The sequence below is a fragment of the Panthera uncia genome (genome assembly GCF_023721935.1).
Source record: "Panthera uncia isolate 11264 chromosome A3 unlocalized genomic scaffold, Puncia_PCG_1.0 HiC_scaffold_12, whole genome shotgun sequence".
In the NCBI taxonomy this organism is placed as follows: Eukaryota; Metazoa; Chordata; class Mammalia; order Carnivora; family Felidae; genus Panthera; species Panthera uncia.
In genome coordinates, this window is record NW_026057579.1 from 26,684,714 (window position 1) to 26,704,142 (window position 19,429).

Sequence of the window (19,429 nt, forward strand, 5' to 3'; positions counted from 1 at the left end):
GATTTCTCTTCCTCTCTCTCTGCCCCTATTCTCTGCTCTCTAGCTCTCTCTGAAAATAAATAAATAAACATTTTTTTAAAAAAAAAGGGAGATTTATTGTAAAAATTCAGGGATTTGTATATTAGAAGATGCAGGAGCGAAGAAGTATAGTTAGGTCTCATGAGTAACTGGTACTCAGAGACCTCAGAACCAAGGATCTTTTGTCTCTGGGCCTTTCTTTTCTGTGTCTATGGCTTTTTCTCTGTATTTTTGTCTCTAGGCCTCTGTCTGCCTCTCCCTTCCTTTGGGTCCATGCGGCAACCCTTCTGTTCCACCTCCCTCACCCCCTTGTATAATGGGCTGTACCGTATTGTGCTCCCTTCCCTCTGTCTCCTTATGACAGGTGTGTGGGTTTGTGAGGAGTGTGTGTTCTCTACCTTACAACTTAGCCAAGTCTTCATTACTCTGTGTCTTTGTTTGTGCAGTCATCCAGTCATCCACGTCTAACTGTCTTAGTCTTTGGGGCTGTGTACGTTCTCTGTGTCTGATTTACTGCCAATATCTGTGGGTGTGTCTCTTTCACTTGGTCTAGGTGGTTTTCTAAGAGGTTATCTGTTGTGTGCTCTTGCTTCTCTCTGTAGCCTCTGCACATGTTCTGCTTGCTCATCCGAGTATAAAGCCCCAAATTGGTTTCTCTAGTCCTCAGAGGCTTCAGGGAATCACCAGCTCTTAACGTGGTTGTGCCTTCATTTGAGTTTGTTTTTAAAACTTCATTGTGAAATAATTTAGATTTATGGAAGTGTTGTAAAGATAGTACACTTTCCTTTATACCCTTCATCTAATTTCCCTTAATGTTGACATCTCAAGTAACTAAGGTTACTCTTTCTGAGTTCGAATCAGATTTCTATATTTAGCTCCATCCCTGGAGGGCAGGGTGAGGACTGATCAGGCTACTAAGCCCTGTCTTTCTGCTCAGGCTCTGGTGAAGAAGAGGGTGACTGGAGCAGGAGGTAACAAAACCCTTCAGTATGTCTACTGTAATATCAGTTTACAGTGAAGTTTATCTTGAGTATTTTTTTCTGCATTTCCTGCAGATGGGAACAGTTTGGGAATCTGATTATAAATTCATGAAAACAAGTTCTATTAAAGATTTCATTTAATTACTAGTTAAAGCAGTTTTGCGTTAAAGGGCTTTAGCATTTTGGGAGATGTTCACCTGAATCAGAAAAAAATATTGATTGCTTTTACGTTTAAGGAAATTATGAGTGTGTATATAGTAATATACTTCCTTAACACTTTTTGTTTTTCTACCAAGTCTTATTTTTTAAAAAAAAAGTAGAAAAATAAAGATTGATTTTTTTTTTCCTGTATAAAAATGTGCATGGCTATAAATGCTCTAAACTTGTTTAAAACTTTAAAAATAATTCCTTTATAATATCAATAGAATTTCAAGAAATTCTGAGCTTCCGTTTACATTTCTTGGTATCAAATACTTTCATTTTTTTATTGCCATACATTTGAAAGATGAAAGTTGCTTCATTTGATTCTAATGTTCTTGGAAGATGTTATTATTTCCCCATAATTGTTACTTCATCATTCTTAAGGGATTGCTGTCAGCATGATGCTTTATTTTATAGTCAGACAGTGTAGTATTCCATGTTGCCTATAAAAGGTGTATAACTTATCTGCATGATTTGAAACAACCAAAATTTTAACGGGTTTTATGTGACCGTGGTATTTCTGTTATGGATAGAATAGTCAGTGTTTCCACAACTCTTATTCTCTCTTTTTTTTTTATTAGACGTGGTATATTCAGCATTATTCTGTAGTAGCCTATCAGCCATCAGCTACTGGTATAAAGCTACTTTTCAAATGAATTAGGCAAATTATTTTGGAGGTTTTGAAAATTCTAGTAACCTAGTATTGAAATTGCACTGTACCTTCATGTGACTTACCTTAACCTTCTTGCTTTAGCTCAGCAGATATCTCAATAACATTAAGGAACAGAGGAGATGATGCCTATAGAGCAAACGTGTACGGTAACTCTATAGTTGTGCAACAACACATCAGCATGGATGGAAGTCGATCTTATAAACTAAAAAGTGAAACAGGTTTGTTATGAATGTCTTTTCATTTCATATAAAATATTAGTAAATGTTCAGTTAAACAGTGAAGTGATTGCTCAGGTATTCATCAAAAGGGCATTTCTTCCTAATCTCTTGAAACCTTTCTCATGTCAGATCATGGGTTGGTTGCATGTATGTGTACATGCACATGTTTATGTACGTACATATATGCACAGAGTTGTTTCATCCCAGGACATTGGACAGCAGAACCATGATTATCAGAGTTTGGGTCCACTTGAAACAGGCTGTGCCATTTTGTCCTCACCCGCAGACCTCCTTTCACCCCTGTAGTTGCTAGCACATGTGGAAAGATGTGGTTCGCAAAAGGTGGGGCAAAGGTTCGCAAAAGGAAGAGGAGGCAAAGAGGTAGGTGAGAAGGAAGAGCAAGTGTTTAGCTAATGGGAAGAAGAGAAGCACCATCATGGTGTCCGCGCTTCTTCCTCTGTGTGCTTGGGTCATGATTACCGTAGTGGCCAGCTCTCTCAGATGCGTGCGTATTCTTGATGACATCACAAAAATAGTAATGCTTATATTGGTAAATAATTGCTTCATTTTTCTCTGTATTTTTGCCCTAAAAACAGTCTGGTCATTTGTATGTGTTTCTCTTAACCAGGCACCGTGGTTTCTACTAGAAAAGAAGAGCTGATTGCAATTCTTGATCATTTTAACATACAGGTAATTGCTAAATCTGCATTCCTGATTGATGCAACTGGTCACTTTTTCATAAGCTGTCATTTGCAACGTCGAAAGAATTCAGATGGGCTCATATGAGTAAATTGACCACAGGAGGAACATGTACAACTATTGTTAGTGACATTGCTTAAAATTTGCTAATTCAGCAGGAGTTTTCAATGCCTAATATCACACTTGTATTTTGACAGAGCAGTCAAGAACATGTAGTCTGCACCAGTATGGGATAGAACTGATGTTCATAAAAGCTATACAGTTTCTTTGCTTTCTGTTGCCCTAGGCTCCCGAAGCTCAGTTGCTAAGTCATTATAGAAAGGAAATTTATTCCAAAAAAATAAAGCATTTCTTTATGTATTTTGGAGTTCTTGATCATAACTGCAGGCGGTGTCAAGTCCTTTCTGCTAAGATAACTTTGAGTAATTAGAAATAGAGCATGTAGTCTTATGATGTGAGCACTGGAATTGTCCTGGGTGGTCATCTGATTCACCTATATTTTGTAGGTGAGGAAGGAGCTAGAAAAAGTAAATGTACACCTACAGTCGTCTAGGCATGCTTGCTGGTAGAGCCCGGATTGGGATCTAGGCATCCCTGTTACATTCTGATGTACTACCCTGCCTTATTCCGGGACGAAGAACACCAAGACTAGTCACCAAGGGAAAAGAACAATTACAAGTCTAGGTATCTTTGCCAGTTTGGTTCAGAACAAAGCTATCCAGAAAAACTTTCTGTGATGGTAGAAATATTCTGTAGTATGCTATTCAGTGGGGTAGCCACTGGCATCTTGCTCTTGAGCACCTGAAATGTGCGACTGAGAAATTGAGTGTTTGATTTTATTTAATTTACTTAAGTGTAAAAAGCTCCATGTGGGTAGTGGCTTCCATGTCAGGCAACAGAAATTTAGAAAAATACTTATTAAAATCTGAAGAAAAGCAGACATATCAAATAAATTTGAGGCTAGAATGCAGGACAATTTTAAAGCAAAATCAGAAAAACCAAACGTATATGGAATCATAGATGTTTGGGAGGATCTTGGAGGGCATCCAGTAGATTTCTCACACTCCGTACTTGCCCTGTGTGGAATCCTTCACTCTTCAGCAACTACTTCTAAGTGGATTGTGATGGAGGAATCACTTCTGCCTGAGGCTTCTGATTCCTTCTGTGAACAACTCTATCAGAAAGAAAAATTATGGGAAAGTTGAATTAAGCCTGTTCTCTAAGTTCCCGCTTCCTTGGGGAATGTAAAAACATGTTTATTTCTTTTGAAATATGTAAAGATTGTTACAACTCTTCTAGTCCTTTTCTAGTATGATGCAGTTGCTAAAGGTTCATTTATCAAAATATAGAAGGTCTAGAGCTGCACTTACCTGTATAATAACCATAGCTACGTGCGGGTATTAAGCACTTGAAATGTAGGTAGTCCAAATTGTGATGTACTATAGTGTGAGATACATATGAGATTTTGAAGAGTTACTGCAAAGGAATAATTCAATTTTTATATAGGTTATATGTTAATTGATATTTTAGACTAGAAATATATTAAAATTGATTTTCCCTGTTTATTAATATCGCCACTAGCAAATTTAAAATTATCTGTGTGATTTGCATTATGTATCTATTAGACATTGGTGGCCTAGAATAACCAAGTGGGAGGAGAATATTTAATGTCTTTAAGTACCTGATTATTTTGTCCCCTGTGCCTATTCTTCTTATCCTTTCTCTGAAGTTTACCCGTTTGTGCTTGCCTTTTGCTTGTTCTAGAGTCTCGACAGGTAAAGCTACAAGGTTCTTACATAATCCCTAGAGTAGGGTAGGAACTAGGAATCCCATTTCAAAAACAATCAAAAAGTTGTAGACAAGAGAATGTAAGTTTTGGTGAAGTTAACTGATTCAAAGTTGGTTAAAATGTCTTATCATTAAAGACTAGAACAATAGGTCTTGTTTTTAAGAAGTCAAATGGAATGTGAAATGAAGATATAGGGCAAACTTTGTAAAAAATATGTGGCAGTCTGTGTGGCCTACCTATATAATAGTAGTGATAAAAATAATAAAAAGTGGCATGTAGAAGTTTGATTTTGTTTTTTTAATTGAGAGAGAGAGAAAGTGGAGAAAGGGCAGAAGGAGAGAGAGAATCTTAAGCAGGTTTCATGCCCTGTGTGGAGCCCAATGCGGGGCTCAATCTCACCACCCTGAGGTCATGACTTTGGCTGAAATCAAGAGTCAGACACTTAACCAACTGAGCCACCCAGGCACCCCTGTAGAGGTTTCTTTATAACTGCATAAATGGTTTTGTTATCTTAGAAGACCCCACATTTTACAGATGGTAAAATGAAGGAGTTTAAATTTTTTTTCATTTATACTGGTCCTGCATATTCCATAACTTTCCAACCGTATTATTTTCTAGTATGTAAATTATTTTCTTATTAATGCCAAAGACATAAATGAGTAATGACCTTGAATTTTTCTGAAGCAAGTTATATGTTTTTTAAACTTTTTCACCGGTACTTTGATGAGTTACTGTACTTTACTGTTACTTTAACTGTACTTTAACTTGCTAGTTACAGATAGTTTAATTCAAGCAATAGCTTATTTTAAATGACTCCTCCTCCAAAAGGTAGAAATAACTCCAGCATTTCGATTTATTTTATAATATCTTCATGAAGAAATAACAAATCTGAAAGAAAAATAATCACTACTTGTCATCATAATTCCTATTAGAAATAACCAAGTTGGGAGCTGCCTGGGTGGCTCAGTCGGTTAAGCAGCCAGCTCTTCATTTTGGCTCAGGTCATGATCTCACCGTTTGTGAGATTGAGCCCTGTGTCAGGTTCTGTATTATACTTGAGATTCTCTTGCTACTTGGGATTCTCTCTCTCTCCTCTCTCCCTGCCTCTCCCACTGTGTTCTTGCTCTCTCTCTCTCTCAAAATAAACATTAAGAAATAACAAAGTTGGACCTTTTGTATTTAGTTGGAGAAACTAACTTGCCCAGGGCAACATAGGGGGTGAGAGACAAGAACCCAGGTCAGCTGGGAGCTTTATTCACTGTTGTCTGATTGTTAACCAGTAGCATAGGAGTGATATTCTATAAAACAGGTGAAAGAAGTAACAACTTTCTAATAAAAATACTTCTTCAGAGATTTCTTGTGCCCTCATATAGTGGCAGAAAAATTTTGACTATGCTATTTATTTTAGTATCATGAAATATTGAAATATTTTCCCTACATTAATAACTAACATTTTTTCTTTGTGTATTTACCCTAATACCCTAACCTTAGCCTTCTTGATGACGCCATGGGTGAATTGTATTCTGTATTTCAGTCGGTTTATCTTAAGTCGTTAAAATGAAATAATCAGAAATAATCTTTCTTATTTATTTCAGGTGGATAATCCAGTTTCTGTTTTAACACAAGAGATGAGCAAGCAGTTCTTGCAGTCTAAAAATGAGGGAGACAAATACAAAGTAAGGAACACCAAAGTAAATATGAATTTATCAAAAAAGAATATATTTCTAGATTAAGCATATATACTAAATATAACTTTTGCTCATGTTATAAATACTGAGTTTTTAAAAAATGTTTATTTATTCTGAGAGAGAAAGAGAATGATCAGGGGTGGGGGAGAGAGAGAGAGAGAGAATCCCAAGCAGGCCTAGCACTGTCAGTGCAGAGCCTGGTGCAGAACTCGAACCCAAGAGTCATGAGATCATGGCCTGAGAGGAAATCCAGAGTCAGAAGCTTAACCGACTGAGCCACCTAAGGGTCCCTTGAGGTTTTTTTTTTTTTTTTAAAGCCATCGATTTATAGTAATAGTGTAGGGCTAATTTAGGAAAGTTCTAAGTAGGTATGATAGAAATGTAATTTTCATGGTAAATTCTTGCTTTCACTCTTTGGCTCTGAATTCTGAGAGAGAACGGATTATTCTAAAATTAATCTTTAAGAAAATTAAAAGGAATGATTGGTCATGCATAACAACCTTTAAACCTTAAATTATAAAGCTAGCAAAGTATTTGACTTCTACTAAAACTTATGCTGTAACTTTTGAATGGATTTCACTACTTCCTTTTCTAAAAATTTAAGATGTGTAAAGATCAAGGATATGGATGTTTTCTCTTTTTTTCATACTTGCTTAAAGAATGAAAGAATAGTGAACGTGAGTTTTTAAGATGGTATTATTATCACACCAAAAGTGTTTTCTTACATAGGCTTTTAAGAGTTCTTTCAAGTAAATGTGTAGATGTGAACAGAGTAAGTGAAATAAATTTGGGGTCTGAAAACATGTTCTTTTGTGTATATGTGTACTTGCTCAAGATTGTTTTTAGTGTCTTTTTACATAATTAGTCCACAATTTTTTTTTTACAGTTCATGGAAGTTTACAGACTCCTAATTGTGTTTTCCTTATTGATACAGTTCTTTATGAAAGCAACCCAACTTGAGCAGATGAAGGAAGATTATTCGTACATTATGGAAACAAAAGAAAGAACAAAGGAGCAGATAAATCAAGGAGAAGAGGTTTGTAAACACTTGATGCAAATATTTTTGAGGTCAAATTGCTATAGTACCTATAAGATAAATGGTACTGTAAAATTACATACTTATATATAAATACGTAGCTATAGAAAACTAATAGCGCTTTCATGGTACTCTATGAAATATATGAAGGGTGGTTTTTATATTCAGGGTATTTTATTAGCCTTTACTTTGTTATGTAATAATGGGCATGTACACATTTTCCTCTGTTAAGTTATAAACTAGAGGACAGGGCAATATTTTACATACTTATGCCTGGATATATGACTTACTGGTTCTACAATAAGGTATCACTAATTCTCATTATAAGTCGTTTGAAAACTGTAGTATTTCTTATGATGGCAAAAGAAGCACAAGCCTCAAGCTGATATTAAACGTATTAAATGCACATGTAATTATATATGGTAGATAAGTATTTCATCACACTGGTAAATTGTTAACATTCATTAAGCACTGATAGCTTGGTGGCAACTGTCACATCTGTACTTGCCAAGTTAGCAGCTGTGCATATCTGTGTGAATTTGAAATTACTCAAGCCAGCATGACTTACTTAAATTTGTTTTTACATCTGCTGTATTTTGTTTTTATACTTTCTTCTTCAGATTCCTGAAGATCCAACCTTCTGTCTGATAATCAGAGACCTCAAAGTCATAAGGCTTACGTTTGAGCCTTTCGTCCAGTACATTAAGTCCACCAATTTTTGTGTGATTCTGTATCTTATTCTTTTGTTAGTCAGTTTCATACAACCAGTTCAGCTTTCAGCTGTTTCTTAGCTTGTGCTTTTGACACAGAATTGTACTAATGATTGATCCAGGTCACCTTTAGTTAGATGTCACACTGGCCCTTTTACTTCAGGTTTTCAGGATTGCATATGTAAAATTAGGTCTGTGGCTGTATGAAAACTTAAAAAGCAAGGATGGGTATATTTATTTTTATTCCCCACATTGTCCCTTTAAACCGCAGGTATGTGGTAGTGTACAAGGAGGCACTGTAAACCACAGAATTAATATAGCACACTTTCTTGGAGTATCAGTGTTATTGGGGAAAGGAAATATTTGCATATTCAGAAAAAAGTAAAAGTATATGTTACATTTATTATTTTTAAAATAATAAGTCAGGACTTTGAAGAAATTTGTTTGCTTTAGACAGTGGGGGGGGGGGGGTTAAACACCCACTCTCTCCATGGTATACTTTGTTATCAACTAGTAAAGATATTTTAATTATGAAGTTAAAGAAGCACTTCCCTATATCATGTAGCAGAGTTCCGTATGTATAATGTGCACTTAATAAGAACTTTTTTCTAATTAATTAAATATTAATTAAATATCCTGTATTCTTAAACTCTGGATTTAAATAGCTAAATCTATAGGAAGAACTTTATATTCTCAAAATAAACTCCGAATTTGAATAACTAAATCTATAGGAAACAGTATGTGAAGGTTAGAAACTAGAAAGCATTCGGCCAACAAATAATAAGTTCCACTGTGTGCCTCCTGGCATTGTGCTTTGTCCGTGGCCATAAACAGCCAATATATACCAGGGCTTGAGGGCTCGTGGGGTCATAGACCTAACTACTCAGCAGGAACCAGATGGGAAATAACAAAGTATGGTGGCCACTACTAAAGGACTTATTTGTGACTGGGTTTGTGCAAAAGCACTTAATAGGGTATTAGTGCTGGGGTGTAGGGACTCGGGAAGGGTGGATTTGTTAAGGCTTATGTCTAAGATGAGAAATGAAGGATGAACAGTGCCAGGAGAGGGATGGTGAGAGGAGGGAAGCAGTCTCCAAGAAATAAAAATGATAGTGGAAGGGAGTCAGTGAAGAGGATAAAGTGGAAACAAAGATGAAAAGATGGGATGAGAAATGAAGTAATTTAGACCTCCCAAGAAGGCAGAAGCAAGTGGTCGCATCCAAAAGGTATAGATAGGGGGTATAGCTCAGGGATAGAGCATTTGACTGCAAAAGGTATAGATAGATGGGGACTGGACTTCAGTGTAATGAAGGCCCCTCCTCTTCAGTGTAAGGAAGCTGTGACTGTGTTAGGTTTGTAGATAAGGCTATTGGAAGTTGGAGTTTCCATCTGATGGCCACTAAATTCCCTGAGGTAGGAGGCAGGGAGAATCAGTGAGGATTAGCGAGGGGGCATGTGTGTGAGGTGTGAAGAGAGTGATAATGGATTGAAATAATCCTGGAAATTGGGAAAGTGACTTGTAGGGACACCCTTGTAGATCTACAGTGTGAGGCCCTGGTTGAAGATGGTCAGCACCAGTGAACGGGAGAGGCCATCTATCTACCCTGGTGTACAGAATATGAAGTCTAGGAGCTACTTCAGAAGCTGTTCTAATGTCACTCTGTCTGATATTTAATGATTTTATTTACTGTTAAGCGAGAACTTAGGTTTTAAAAATTGTAGCTTACTTAGCTTTTAGGAATAAATGTCTTCTACATCTTCCATTATCTTTGGAAAGGGTGCTGGGTATACTTTGCCCAGAAGAACAGACCATTCTGTCTCTCAGATATGGTGTCAAGAGAAGCGGGAAACTGAGTTTTGTGATTTGTCTGCACTTGTGAGGTCTTAAACCCTTTGTTCCTTTGATCATCATTAGAATAGTATTTGGCCATTTTTATAGTGCAGAAATTAAGAAAATAGTTGTACCTAGTCAAAGCATATCAAAGAACCAAAAGTATTTTTATTTTCATCTTAAAAGAAGACATTTCTTTGCATATCTTTTTTAATACTATTAAGGCAGTACACTTAAAAGAAATACATTTGTAAAATGTCATGTCTTTCTAATGTCAGTAAGAAATATTTCCTTTTTTTCTTTTTTTAAGCGACTTATTGAACTAAAACGCCAGTGTTTGGAAAAAGAAGAACGTTTTCAGAGTATTGCTGGCTTAAGTACAATGAAGACTAATTTAGAATATTTGAAACATGAAATGGCTTGGGCAGTGGTAATTTTTACTTAATTACTTATTCACTTATACTTTTAATATGCAGAATATATTTGGTTACAGTTAGTCTTCTACATGATTTACTGTGTAATTTCTTTGTAGGTCAATGAAATTGAAAAGCAATTGAATGCTATCAGAGATAATATCAAAATTGGAGAAGATCGTGCTGCTAGACTTGACAGGAAGATGGAAGAACAGCAGGTAATTGTAGTTTTTCTACTACAGATTTGGTAGTTTAATCATACGAGATTACTCATATTAGACTATTTTAAAAGACTTAACAAAAGTAGAAGTGTCAACCTATATATCTGTCTGTGTGTGAATTTATTACCTAATTTATTAGGTGAATCTGACCTAAACTTTTGTTCAAGGACTATTGTGGCAACTCCCTTTTTTAAAAGAGTGTTGTATTTGGACATGATCAGCCAGTTGAGCCCAGTGATGTCGCACTCTGAACTCGTGCTTGCAGACAATGGTACTTTGTTACCAACTAGAGATGCTACAGCCTGAATCTTTTACTCTGGGTTCATTAGCAGTGGCAACGTAAGAAGTCTTGAGGTGCTAGGATAATAGTGAATTAGAATAGCATTAAAGTTAAGTATCATGAAGTGTAACAATTCAAAACTGAACACAATACCCAGAGACTGCTACCATAACTTACAGGGAACTGAAGTTTAGGGCCCAGAACCATCAGAAGATTCCATGTAGGTAGAACACATGTGGGACAGGTTGTTAGGTCTATAAAGTTAATTTCAAGCCGAGATCTAAGAGCCCAAGTGGAAACTATGCTATTTATGTAAGATTCAAGAAAAACCACAAGTCTTCCACTTGGGCCTAGAGGTAGAAGTTGGTTGAATGGTAAATAAAAGCAGTAATTCTCTGTTGGGGGTGTGCATGTAGACCTTTTTACCATATAGCAGATCCACTCTTTATACTTGTCTTTTCGTTCTTTTTTTTTTTAACAGCTTTATTAAGATATAATTTATATACCATACAATTCACACATTAAAAATTTACGCTTGAGTGGTTTCTTAGTATGTTCCCAAGGGTATGTAGCCAGCAGTGCAGAATTCCTCACATTGTCATGCCAGAAGTAGAAGTCCTAGCCTTTTCTTTTTTATAGAAGCCCCATCTGCTCAGTGTGGCTGGCCTAACCTCATAGTATTTTGTTCTACTTACAAATTTTTGGCCCCCAAGCTTAGTTTGTAGTATAGGACGTAATATCCCCCACCTTGCTTTTTCCTGTCTCTCCTCCAGGTATGCAGATATGTTTTTTCGTTTTAAGAATTATGACATTAATCCATCAAAACAGAGATAGATATGTAAAAATAACAGAAATAAGCTGAATTTCGTACTCCCTCTTCAGGTAGTAAATGGAAGTTCAACCCACCTACTTTTCTTACCTTGGATTTTCATTTCTGCAAGAATATTCTAGAATTGTTTATTTTACCAGATTTTCCTCAGCCTCACTTCTTAGCTTATCATAGTGGAGGACTTTAGGTTACTTTTCTCTTTAGATAATCTCCAATCTGAAAATGGAATCCAAAGGTGCCTGGCTGGTTCAGTAGGTAGAGCATGCAGCTCTTAATCTCGGGGTTGCAAGTTTGAGCCCCACATTGGGTGTAGAGATTACTTCAAAATAAAATCTTTAAAGAAATAAAAGTAAAAATAATAAAATAAAAATGGAATCTAGTCTGAGTAATAGATGTTCACCTTTTTTCAAATGGGAAAAGGAGGATCTTGAGGCTTCATTATATTTCAGTTCTATAGGCGTTTGCCCCACTTAAGCATTTGGGCACTTTCTGGAGGGTAAGAACAATCTTATTTTATAATTGTATCCTTCCCACCATGTCTTACACAAAACCTCACGTGTAGTGTATGCATGGTCATAGATTATAGAATAACTATTGAATGGAAGGATTGCAAAGAAATAGTGTCTACTATACTATCTGGCTCTTGCTGGAAAAAGTTTGCTGATCCCTGATCTAATAGTTCTCTTATTTGTCCCTTCTAATCCATTCCTTTTGTCAGTGCCCTGCTTTGGTTTCTCATTCCTTTTTGCATTGGAATATTAACTCCTTACTGATGTTGTTTCCTGTAATTTTCCCTTCACCCTGCATGTGCTTTCAAAGTGATCTAACATACAGATTTGGTTAATGTCCTCTGTCCCTGTTGTCTGGAGGGTTAAGTTGTAAGCTGATCGTTAGGAATTCACACTCTTTGACTGTTGAGGCTCAGCTCTCACCACTACGTTCTTAGTTTAAATATTTTCATTTCCCAAAGTAGGACTAGTGCCTTTCTACATGCTTTTCCATCTGCCTCTAACACCTTTCCCCAACTTTTCTCCAGGGACATTTTGATTAATCTTTCAAGTCTCAGCTCAAATGCTACTTCTGCTTTGAAGGCATTCTTGACTTTTTTGGCAGACCTCTAGGTTCTTTCTCTGTGCTTCCACAGTTCTAAATAGATATAGCCTACTTAAGCTTTATTGCGTCCAAACTGTATGATCAATTTCCATATCTGTTCTCTGATAAATTGTGCCTCTCTCCCATTTATTGTGTTACCTGAAGACCATTATTACTGTATCTTTGTATCCCCAGAAGATAGTACTTTTGTTGGATAAAGAAATGTGGAATTAAAATTATATTTTAGAGGGCACCTGGGTGGCTCAGTTGGTTGAGGATCCAACTCTTGCTTTTGACTCTGATTGTGGGATCAAGCCCCATGTCAAGTTCCATGCTGAGCATTAGATCTCTCTGTCTTCCTCTGACCCTCTCCTCCTCTCACACGCTCTCTCTCTCTCTCTCTCTCAAATAAAAAAATTATATTCTAGTATTTTATATAATTATGTTTGCTTACCTGATGTCTTGAGATTATTTAGTCAGAGTGAAACCAAGTTTATTATTGGATGTGAACTATATATAACTTAAAATTTTTTTCTGTTTAGTGAAGAAAATTAAAATACACTCCAAAATGTTATTTTCTTAAAGGTTAGACTTAATGAGGCAGAAAAAAAATACAAAGATATTCAAGATAAACTAGAAAAGATTAGTCAAGAGACAAATGCACGGGCACCAGAATGTATGGCACTGAAAACAGATGTTACGGCTAAGAAAAGGACCTATAATGAAGCTGAGGTGAGAGAAATTTTCCAGCCTGAAATATTGAATACTATGTATCAAATACAAATACTGTTCACTTACTTCTAAAAGGAGGGGTTTTATAATTAAGTAAGATCTGTGTTGCTTACAGATTTTAAAAAATGTAAGTTTCATGTGGCCATTTATGTACTTTGTTTTAAAAATATATTTCTGCATATATTTAGCCTCTGATTTGAAGATTTGGCAAAAGTGGATTTGAATAGGATATATATATTTATTTTATCAAACTATGTCTTATTTTTTGTTAGGTTTTATATAACCGTTCTCTAAATGAGTATAGAGCATTAATGAAAGATGATGAACAGCTTTGCAAAAGAATTGAAGAACTAAAGAAAAGGTAAGATGGTTACTTTGCATTGCGCATGATTACCTCATTTTATACAACAGTGCCCTCAGTGAAATGGAGTATCAGATTTTTCCATACTATTTCTAAAGGAATTTTATTACATTGCTTTGTGGTTTCCTAAACATTCAAGTTTTCATATAACATTTTCTATTTTGGATTATTTACTGTTAGTACCGATCAATCTTTGGAACCTGAACGATTGGAAAGGCAAAAAAAAATATCTTGGTTAAAAGAGAGAGTAAAGGCCTTGCAGGATCAGGAAAGTTCAATCAATCAAGAGATTGAACAGTTTCAGCAAGCCATAGAAAAGGACAAAGAAGAACGGGTGAGAATTAAGTAAGTTTCAATATCCTTAGGATGATTATTTCTAATCACTTGAAAATCATGTAGTTTGGTGTTTATGAAGACAGAAAACATGTTTCATTGTTGGTTCATGTACTGAATAAGGTGTGTGTGTGTGTGTGTGTGTGTGTGTGTGAAGTTTTGACGACTTGTGATGATTTTTCTCCAGTAACACAATCATTTTCAAATAAATCTGCCTTTAGTCTTTTGGGTAGCTGGGTCATTCACTGGTAGGCAGGTGTTAGGGGGGAAAGGCTGGATATTCCTGTATAATTGTAGCACATATTTCTTCTGGTTTTTTGCTTTTATTTTCTAGGCGGGAAGAACTAGATGTGAAGCATACACTGAGCTATAATCAGAGGCAACTGAAAGAACTGAAAGATAGTAAAACCGATCGACTGAAAAGATTTGGGCCTCATGTACCAGCTCTTCTTGAAGCAATAGATGACGCCTATAGGCGTGGGCGTTTTACCTGTAAACCCATAGGCCCTTTAGGTATTTGTCACCATTTGGTCAGGACACAAGGAACATTAGAAATAAGGTTTTATTTTCAGGAAAGGTTCTCTTGAATCTAGTTTTAAAAGTGTTATCAAAGGGCTGTGTAATTATATGTGGATTTTAATTGTATATATTTTAAGAAATAATAACAAAAATCACTTTAAACTTTATAATTTTCCTTTTGTATCTTTAAAGCATAAAATAGCCAAAAGCAAGATAATTTAGGATAAGTAACTATAGAGTTGAATAATCTGATTCAGATTTTTTCCTGAATGAATGAATAAATGAGTTAACTAATTTGAATATAATTGATTAGTTGGAAAATCCAGTGACATCAAGATAGAAGAATTCTCACCACCTGAGTTTTGTGTAACTTTTATAAAATGACTTATCTTTTCTTAGTTTCTATTTAGGATTGTTTCTAAGTCCTTTTTCAACTGGAAAACCTGGGTTTATTTCATTATCCCCATATATACAGAAGATTAAAAATATATACATGTCTTTTGAGTTCTCCTGAGAAATTATCTCTAATTCTGTAATATCATTAGGGGAAAATGATGCTGTAAAGATAAATATATATATTTTATTACTAAATATATTTACTGTGGAAATGTGGCATTACATACTATATTATGGTGATGTCTCTTCATGTAAATGATATGTACCTCTGTACCAGGATCTGTTTCAATGGATGAGGCATTTCTTCTCTGTTTTTATTTATTTTTTTATTTTTTATTTTTTATTTTTTTTTTAATTTTTTTTAACATTTATTTACTTTTGAGACAGAGAGAGACACAGCATGAATGGGGGAGGGTCAGAGAGAGAGAGGGAGACACAGAATCTGAAACAGGCTCCAGGCTCTGAGCTGTCAGCACAGAGCCCGACGCGGGGCTCGAACTCACGAACTGTGAGATCATGACCTGAGCCGAAGTCGGAGGCTTAACCGACTGAGCCACCCAGGCGCCCCTCTTCTCTGTTTTTAAATCCCAATGTTAATCAGTTTTACAGAAAATAATAAAGGATCTGTATGTAAACCTTTTGGTTTGATATTCAAAATGCCATTCAGAGGCTGGAATAGTATCCGATTACATAGAAAGGCCTCTGCTGATTTACATTGGAATGAGTGGGACAGTTCTTTTCATAGGATTTGATGAGTTGTCTTTCCAGTGTATCCAACGGATAAGTGGGGATTTCCCATTTAGTTAACAGAAGATCTGTAATGTCATCTATACTTTATATGAAAATATTTTGAAGTCAATTATAAACTGTTATAAAAAGATAGTTACATTAATATTTCAAAGTAAGGATTTATGGGCCTTTTAATAATTTTCTCACTTTTAGGAGCTTGCATTCATCTTCGGGACCCTGAGCTTGCTTTGGCTATCGAATCTTGCTTAAAGGGACTTCTGCAAGCCTATTGTTGCCATAACCATGCTGATGAAAGAGTCCTTCAGGCACTGATGGAAAAGTTTTATTCACGAGGGACCTCACGGCCACAGATAATAGTTTCTGAGTTTCGGAATGAGATGTACGATGTAAGACACAGGTAAGGTATCACTAGTTAAGTGCCATTTCTGGAATTGCTTAATCATGTCCAAGATCAGAAAGAATTAAAAAAATTTTATGTTAACCAAATATGTAGTACTGACTTAATGAAATTTCATCAAGCTGCTTCTTTAATTTCAGCGTAGGCACTGGAGATGCATAGGTAAATAAGACCTGCTCCCTGGCCTTGAGCTCCTTACACGAGGTGTGTTGTGGGAGCCAGAACAGGGAGAGAGATGCAGTGTGGCATAGAACCAATGCTGAGGGAAGTGATACAGACCTAGGCAAATTAAGGGGTATGTGGGGGGTGTACTAACAAAGAGCTTTGACACTCATTACTCACGGTTCAACTCTCAAGGTGCTTTGCAGATCCCTTAAAGAACCGTGGTTGTTTTCTTTGATGACCGTAATAAACTTCAAGGGCCCAGTACCCAAACTGGCCTCTTTGCTAACTGCTGACTAGCTACTCACTTTACTTTTAAATATAATAACATATTTTCTAATTTAATCTTCAGCTTTGATAAAATTAGATCACAAAATGCAGATGTAGTTCAGATGAGAAAGTACACGTTAGATGTTAGTAGCTAGATTAGGGAAGAAATTCGAGAAAAGAGGACACAGGATTAGTCTCCTGAACTGATGAGTTTGTCTAGTGACAGACAAGGGTTAATTGCTTTGTGGGCAAATAGAATTCTATGTGCAAAACGTATGGTGGCACGGCATCATAAATTATTCTGCAAAAAAATAGCGTGTGCATTATGGATAGTAAGGGACAGATTAAAAGTGTTATTTAGGACAAAATCAATAAATCCTGTCACTTGAATGTAAGAAAACAAAAGAATTGAGGATGCCTTCCAGGTCTCTGGCTGGAGTGAGTGCCTAGCAGGTGTGTGCTTCAGGAGAAGTACAAGGAAAAAGTGGATTTGTCAAAAGAGGATAAGTCCTGTTTTGGAACTGTCCATTTGGAGCTTTTAGGCTAGGTATAAGGATTTGGGAGTTGGAGGTGAAGTGTTTTCTCAATCTGCAGAAAAATTTGACCCTACATTAGTTTCTAGCTTTGATTCCTGATTTCTAAGACCTGATAAAAGTGAAATTTCCAATGTGCTACCAGACAGCATTGCTTATGGTAAAAAATGACCCCTGACAGGTTAGTTGCATCTGAAGCGGGAGAACTCTGAACACCTGGTCTTCCAGCGTGGTGACTCGTAATTGGGCGTTTCCCTACGGGGACCTTGGAAACTGCCCCTGGGGGATGGCTATGAGAGATTGACTTCTGTGAGGAATATCCTCTTTCACTGGCACTGTCATTTGGGGACCAGGACCTTGGGTCCTGAACTGTCGGGATGGCTCCGTGAGCTGCTGTGAGGACTGCCATGAGTAGGAAAGCCTGGTGCTGCCCGACCGGCATGCTGTGTCCCCAGAGATTCCCCGGGGATTGTGGCTCCAGGCTCCTAGCAGCATAGCACATCCTGGGAGGTGGTGCAGAGTGAGAGCTACGTTTGTGGAGCCTGAGGTCACTTCTCAGAAGTAGGTGAATCCATGTGCTGAGAATGAGGGCCTCACCAGTTGGGTAGGTTTGGGAGAGTGAGAGAGGAAGCTGAACCAAAGTCTACTCAGGATTCAGACACCTGTGGTAGCTGCAGGATTTTTTATTTTTTAATAGGTTTGAGTAGAGAGAATGTATACTGTTGGATTAATACTGCATTAGAATTTTTTAGAGTGGGTAGGTGTTGCAGGAGAAGAGAGAAGCAGTTGAGAGTGCTGCTGGGAAAGTAGTTCATGACTGGCCATGCGGCTTTGGCTGGAGAAGGAAGCAAGTGAGGCCTGGGAGAAAACCTGTAGGTGGGCCGCAGGAAGTTAGCAGATTTGACAGGCATGGTCAGCCAGGAAGGCTGTAGCTCATGGTAACAGTGGGAAGTTAGAGTAATAGAGTGGCTCCAGAGTATGACAGAGTCCGTGTTTGCCTTTCGGAGTAGTTGGGTATTATGTTGAAGTTCAAGTTGGTGGGGTACTAGAGGAAGTTGGATGTTACTTTTAGGTGTTGACAGAGTATTGACAAGTTGGGTACATGTAACATTCTCTCAACTTTAGCTGCCTTACAGACGTTTTGGAGGGATGATTTTCTTGTGAAGAACTTTATCAGTATATATTGTGGTTCAAATGCTAAATTTTAAAATTGTCCATGTTATTTTAATGCAGAAAAGAACAGTGAAACACTATTGGAATATTAGAATGAATAAGGAATATTAGGCTCATATTGAGGAACCTCAACAGAGATTCCCCGGGAAAGTGCATAGCTTCCCAGGAGATACTCGGAGTAGTTTCCTTTCCTTTGCAGATGGCCTTGTTCCCTCTTTTCAGAGGAAATAGAGGATATGGAACTGCTTAGCATGCTAACCACCCACAACCTGGTCTGCATCTGTACGTCTTCTCCCACTCAACAGAGGAGATGCTCTTTCTCTCTAAAGCTGTTTATTAATCCCCGTAGGCTCTGAATTACATGCTTTCTTCCCTGATTTGTGAACCATTTCTTTTCATTACTTCAACTCTCTCCTGAACTTTAAATGTTCCTACTCCACTGACTTCTCTCCCCTTTAAACATCTTAGGTCAGTGGTTTTCCTCCTCCATCTTAAGAGCAAACTCACTGGGGCACCAGGGTGACTCAGTCGGTTGAGTACCTGACTCTTGATCTTGGTTCAGGTCATGAACTTACAGTTCACAGAGTCAAGCCCCATGTAGGGCTCTGCACTGACAGTACTGGCTCTCTCTCCACCCCTCCCCCCTGCTCGTACACTCCTTCAAAATAAATAAATAAACTTAAAGAAAAAAAATTCCTTTAAAGGGAGAGAGTAATATTATCAATCTCATATAGTTACTCTGAGGATTTAAGTGAGCTAATATTTATAATATTCTTAGAATGCCTAGCACATAATATAAACGTTTGCTGTTTAAATAAAATAAACCTATTACAAATGTTCTCAAATGTTATCAGATATTTTCCATTGTTATCTAGAGTCACACATTAAAAAGGCATATACATAAGGGGCGCCTGGGTAGCTCAGTCCATTCAGAGTCCAATTCTTGATTACATCTCAAGTCATGATCCCAGCGTCCCGGGATGGAGCCCTGCATCATCGGGCTGTGTGCTGGGCATGGAGCCTGCTTAGGATTCTCTCTCTGCCTCTCCCTCTGCCCTTCCCCCACGCGTACACTCATGCGCTCACTCTCTCTCATCTCTCAAAAATATATATATATGTATAAAA

General features: G+C 37.0%; 1 protein-coding gene across 3 annotated transcripts in view; it reads left to right on the forward strand.

Moving 5' to 3' along the window:
- The window catches only part of SMC6 (structural maintenance of chromosomes 6), a 74,120-nt gene that overhangs the window by 16,871 nt on the left and 37,820 nt on the right, over positions 1-19,429 (forward strand). For 2 of the 3 annotated variants that reach the window (XM_049652489.1, XM_049652491.1), the window contains exons 5-15: positions 1,954-2,090; positions 2,719-2,780; positions 6,174-6,254; positions 7,153-7,302; positions 10,154-10,273; positions 10,376-10,474; positions 13,264-13,410; positions 13,683-13,771; positions 13,952-14,116; positions 14,439-14,617; positions 15,962-16,166. In XM_049652489.1, the coding sequence (XP_049508446.1) occupies positions 1,954-2,090; positions 2,719-2,780; positions 6,174-6,254; positions 7,153-7,302; positions 10,154-10,273; positions 10,376-10,474; positions 13,264-13,410; positions 13,683-13,771; positions 13,952-14,116; positions 14,439-14,617; positions 15,962-16,166 (1,434 nt within the window). The remainder of the gene's footprint in view (positions 1-1,953; positions 2,091-2,718; positions 2,781-6,173; positions 6,255-7,152; positions 7,303-10,153; positions 10,274-10,375; positions 10,475-13,263; positions 13,411-13,682; positions 13,772-13,951; positions 14,117-14,438; positions 14,618-15,961; positions 16,167-19,429) is intronic. The other variant, XM_049652490.1, reaches the window with a different exon arrangement.